This window comes from Suricata suricatta, chromosome 13, assembly GCF_006229205.1.
Source record: "Suricata suricatta isolate VVHF042 chromosome 13, meerkat_22Aug2017_6uvM2_HiC, whole genome shotgun sequence".
In the NCBI taxonomy this organism is placed as follows: Eukaryota; Metazoa; Chordata; class Mammalia; order Carnivora; family Herpestidae; genus Suricata; species Suricata suricatta.
In genome coordinates, this window is record NC_043712.1 from 5,178,353 (window position 1) to 5,183,652 (window position 5,300).

General features: G+C 55.1%; 1 protein-coding gene across 1 annotated transcript in view; it reads right to left on the reverse strand.

Annotated features, from left to right (window-relative positions):
• Nucleotides 1–1,796: 1,796 nt before the first annotated feature.
• The window catches only part of ASS1 (argininosuccinate synthase 1), a 47,109-nt gene continuing 43,605 nt past the window's right edge, over nt 1,797–5,300 (reverse strand). Inside the window, exons 14-15 of the mRNA XM_029920898.1 lie at nt 3,503–3,568; nt 1,797–2,078 (exon numbers count right to left, since the gene is read on the reverse strand). Coding sequence (XP_029776758.1) covers nt 2,033–2,078; nt 3,503–3,568 — 112 coding nt within the window. The 3' untranslated portion in view covers nt 1,797–2,032. The remainder of the gene's footprint in view (nt 2,079–3,502; nt 3,569–5,300) is intronic.

The window sequence follows — 5,300 nt, forward strand, 5'->3', positions numbered from 1 at the left end:
ACTCATGCCCTGAGCCGAAAGCAAGAATCAGATGCTAAACCGGCTGATGCATATAATGTTAACTTTTTAAAGCAGAGCACAACACCTGGTTTTAAAATACTTTTGTCTGGGGCATCTGGGTGGCTCAGTCAGCTAAGCATCCTACTTCCACTCAGGTCAAGATCTCAGGGTCTGTGGGTTTGAGCCCCGCCCCTTCCCCCCACCCCCCCATCGGCTCTGTGCTGACAGCTCAGAACCTGGAGCCTTCTTTGGACTTCGGATTCTGTGTCTCCCTCTCTCTATGCCCCTCCCCTGCTCGTGCCATGGGTCTCTCTCTCTCTCTCAAAAATAAAGAAAACATTAAAAACTGTTTTTAAATATTTTAGCTTAAGGAACTCTGCAAAAATATTTATAAGCATAGAAAAATACAACTGTAAAGAAATAAACTAAGTGGAAGCAATGTTTGTAGCTGGGTGGTAAGCTGATGAGTAATAATTCTTTCCATGAAATTTCAGTTAATTTTAGTAAGACGCAGCCTATCATGATGACTGAGGACATAAACAAACAAGCCTTTGCTGACCGCAAAGGCCAGGGTTTGGTCCTTGGCTGCCACTTGCCAGCTAAGTGACCTTTGGCTGATCGATTTCTCTGCATCTGTTGCCTCCTCTGTGAAATGGAGGTGAAAGTGTCTGCTTCACAGTGTTGTTTTGAAGATCCAGTGAGATCATGTGACTAAAGTGTATAGCAAAGTGTTTGGGAACGTTAGTATGGAGTGATTCATTTGTAACTCTTATAATCAGAGAAAAAAGTTTTAAATACAAAAACTTTTCTTGTTTTGAAAGAAACCCTCATTGGCGAAGGCAGCGGCGTGGAGATCAGAGCCAGGGCAGGGTCCAGAGGATTCAGCACCCAAGTCTTCCACTTTGGTTGCAAGTATCAGGCACTCCCTCATTAGGCTTAAGCCCTAAATGATCATTGGTTAGGAGAACCTCAAGCCGTCTTAGAGAATCCAGATTAAGAAACGCCACCACCACCATGGTGCTTCCGGGATGGGACCTGGGATTCTAAACCTGAAACCCACTCCTCCCTTCTCTTTCCTGCTGCTTTGTTCGTCTCCCTCCGCTTTTCCGGAAATAGGGCATCCCACCCAGGCCAAGTGTACCTGTCCCCGCTTCCGGCTATTTGCACCTGCCCGGTTCCTGGGGGCAAGATTCTGATTGGCCCAGCTGAAGTCAGGTGTCCAGGCCCGGCCCAATGAGATATGGCTGAAGGGGCGGAGTCACTACGTGGTTTTGGGCCGTTTTGCAGAGGAGCGATAGAGGGTAACTCCTAGGCCAAGTGGCCTCTCCCAAGAGTTGACACTAAATTCGGTGTCAGTCCTTTTCTGTTCTCTGTTTAGGTATTTCTTCTTACTCGGGGTTCCCCCTCCATAATTTGGGCCACCTAAGGCCACCGTGCTGTGGTCGGGGAGCCTCTTGTGGGCAGACATGGCCGCCATTCCCGTTTGTTCCCTGCGGGCTGCGGGCGTGACAGCTCCCCAGGTTGTCACCCAGACTCTCCTTGGTTCCCTGTGATATGGCCAGGGGCCACAGCGTGACAAAATGCCAGGCCGACCCAGGGGGCCACATCTGGATTCCCCCTTTTTTTTTTTTTTTTTGCTGGAGGAGAGCCGGTCCGATCCTTCCAGATAAACAGGGTCCCCAGCCGAAGGTGGCTTTGGCAGCACTTAAATCAGCACAAAGGTTGGTGTAAGAAGAGCACGACTACTACACACTCTCACACACACCCTGTCTCTGCAGAAATAAAGAAACAAAAAAGACTAACGTATCTTTTTTTAATTGTCATTTTACATCTCCCCTGTGCAGCCACACACACCCCCTTCCCTTCCATGCCCACTTCTGCAGGCTGTAGGGGAGTGGGGAACAAAGCTGGGGGCTGGCACCCCCACCAGGCTGCCAGCCCGGGAGGACAAGTCACAATTAGAAATTATCACAACAATTAGCGCCTGTACTTGGGAGATGGGCAGAGGAGGCCGAGCTCATTGTCAACCGGTCTATTTGGCAGTGACCTTGCTCTGGAGGCGATGATATTCCTTCAGCCTGTAAACCAGATTCAAAACAAAGAAAAATGTAAATTAACAATAACAACATGCACTCGGTTCAATTAATTCAGGCCCAGCCCGGGTGGCGGGGGGCAGCTGCTTGTTAAGATGTGCGTGAAGTTGTCTTTTTTTCTCCCCTCTGTTCTCTCACTTCTGCCCTGGCCCCTCCTGCCCTCCAATCAGGATAATGTAATTAATTTATCGTTGGGGGAAAACATTGCTTGGCATTGTTGAAGACAAAGCCTTTAACTGGCAATGGAAGAGATGAAGAGGCCATTATGAAAAGCTGATGTGTTTGGAGCCATTGAAAAGGGTTTATAGTCATAAAATACAGAGGGCGCGGGAGGCGGGGCGGCGGAGGTGATTGCTGGAGCGGAGAGCGCCCGGGAAGGTCAGGCTGGATGCAGCGTCTCCCTCCGTCTCGTCCCAGGGACAAGAGCCTGGCTTTGGGAGAAAATGGTGGCTCCATGCCCAGGGCGTGTGTCAGGGAGACAAGAGAGACTCGTGCCTTCTTCCCGAGAAGGAAGTTGGTGGCTGAGAACCCGGAGCTGGACAGACAGGACGTCTGGACTCAGCTCTGTGGCTTCCTAGCTGTGCGACTGTGGGCAGGTTACTTAACCACTCTGGGCCTGTTTCTGGAGTTGCGACTTCGTGTAAGAATTAATGGAGACAAGTGAGGAGGGTGCCTGGGAGTGGCTTAGCGTAGGGTAACTGTTGGTGATAAATGACCCTGTTCGCCCAGTGTGAATGCCCCTCCCCACCCTGGGCCGAGCACGTGGTACCAGATGCTGTGCTCCTCCCCCAGGCCAGGGTCTGGGCTGAGTGCTTGATTTCTGAGACTCCTACAAAACACCACACCTGGGAGGTGGCCGTGGTCAATGAGGCCACATGGTTTCCGGTGGGTCCGGAAGGGGTCTGAGACTGTATGGCAAAGTCAGGATTTGAACCCAGATCTGAGTGTCTTCAGATAGTACACGCTACCCCACCAGGCCACGGGGATCCACATGGCCCTGGGTGATTTCCAGTTAGACCTGCAGCTCGGGTCTGGTGGCATGTAAGTACCGGGTGCCTTCTGGCCTGGTGACTTTCTGAGGCTCCTTTCTACCTCTCGGCCATTTCCCTTTCTAACCCACCCAGGCAAGGGGCTCCGAGTGGAGTCCTTCTTGCGGCTGGGAAGGGTGGGAGTGAGTGTCAGAGGCAGAGGGCAGGACCCAGAAACATGGAACTCAGGTACCCAGGACCCTTGTGGCTCTTGGCTGTGCCCAAAGCAGGCACCTGAAGATGCAGTGGGCAGAGGGTAGGAAGGCGGGGCTTGTCTAGGGCAGGGCAGCTGTCAAGGGCAGCTGGGGTCCCACCAGCGCCTGCTGCCCACACCTGGAGGGGGGGGGGTCTGAGGCCCCATCCGGGGCCCGAGCTGCTCACCTGAGGGAGTTGATATTGATGAAGCCGGTGGCATCGACTGGCTCATAATCGCCCTGCACGTTCATGCTGTAAAGAGAGAGCAGAAGTCTATCCGCACAGCCCCGGGCCTTGCTTCCGATGTCAGAGGATCCCTGCAGCTAGACACAGCCCGGGCTCCCAGATACCCAGGGTGTTTCTGCCGTTCAGTCCCAAACTTGGCCTTCTCGCTGCATTTCTGTCCAATTCCGGGGCCCTGCTATGGGCCAGGTGCTGTGGCCGTGGCTGGCGAGCGGGGGACCTCGGGCAGGGAGGGTCCAGGCTCAGCTAGTGCCAGCCTGGCGCAATCCTCCCATGAGCCAGAGAAGTGGCCCAGCCAGCTCTGCCTTCAGGGCTGTGGGGGGCTCTGCGAGGCGCCTGTGGCCACAGCTGATGGCGTCCAGTGGCCTGAAGGCCTGGGGGCGGACACGGAACACCCCGGATTTGTGACGGCGCCTCTCAAGCTCTTGGTGCAGGGCGGCTCCCAGCAAGACCTTGTCTAATCCATCTGCGCACCCGGTGCCCGCACATGCCAGCTGGCCACAAAGCACCCAGTCAACCACTACTGTCTCTGGTGTTCCGTCCCTTCTACAACTGCCATCTTCCAGGGTCGACAGCCTTCCTTGCTGGGACTGTTTTCCCTTTGCCAGCCTCCCAAACCCTTCCCAGCCACAGTCCTGCAGGCCAGGGGTGGGGTCGGGGGGTACATCCCAACTCCGTCACCCCTTCCCCGCCACAGAGCTTCGGGCAAATACTCCTGCCCTCTGAACTTCAGGCTTTTACTGGCCAAACGGGGCTGTCAGCGTTATTACTTGGCTCGGCGCAAAATGATGTAGCTGGCCCCTGGCAAGCACTCGCTGCCACTTGTCCCATTCATTCCCTCATTCGTTATTCGGGTATGTTTTGGGCATCGATGACCCGAAGATGCCAAGGAAACAAAAGCAAGACAAGAACAGGGCCCACGGTGGGTGGGGGGGGGGGGGCAGCAGACGTAAGCAAGCAATCGCCCATCTGCCTTCCTTAATCACGACTGTGATAAGCTCTTTGAGGACAAGTTCGGGGCGCCGTGGTCTCAGATCTGTCTCCACAGAGCCACCCTCCAAGCCTCTGGTGGGGAGAGGTCCCACCTGGTTCCCACGCGTCCTGCTCTGAATCCGCCCCTTGGCTTCCTCTCCCCAGAACTCCAGCCTCAGGACAAAGCAGTCTCAAGGTTCTCAGTGACAAGGAGGCGGCCTGTCCCCTCCTGGGCCCTCTCCCGGAGAGGTGAGATTGGGGAGGAGGAGCGCAGGGGAGGGTTTTGTTTCTGCCCCGAGGCTGGGCCTCTGGCTGGCTCTTTGTGGACTGTGGACTTTTCACACCGACAAATGGGGTCTCCAGACTCCACTTCAGGACGCGGCTCCATTGCCCGACCTTCCCCATGCCCTTGCCCCGACCTTCGTGGGGCTGTGAAGCTGCTCATGAACTCCCACCCCTCCCTTCCTCCTCACCTCTGCTGGCCTCTGCTCCTGCCCCCCCCCCCCAAGTCTCAGGTGGCCGAAGCCACCAGGCGCCGACCAGCAAGTTCCCTGGAAGGGGGAAGATGACAAACTTGGGGGGAGGAGGGTGCCAAGAGGCCCCACAACTGGGCGGAGAAAAATCTGGATCAAGCTAAAGCATCAGCTTCCACAGATCCCTTTTACGGACCTTGCTCTGGGTGATAAACGAAGCTTAGACCCCCAGACACACAAATGGTGAAACACGCTCCTACCCCCCCTTTCAGAGGGATCCTGGCGCCCCCACGGAG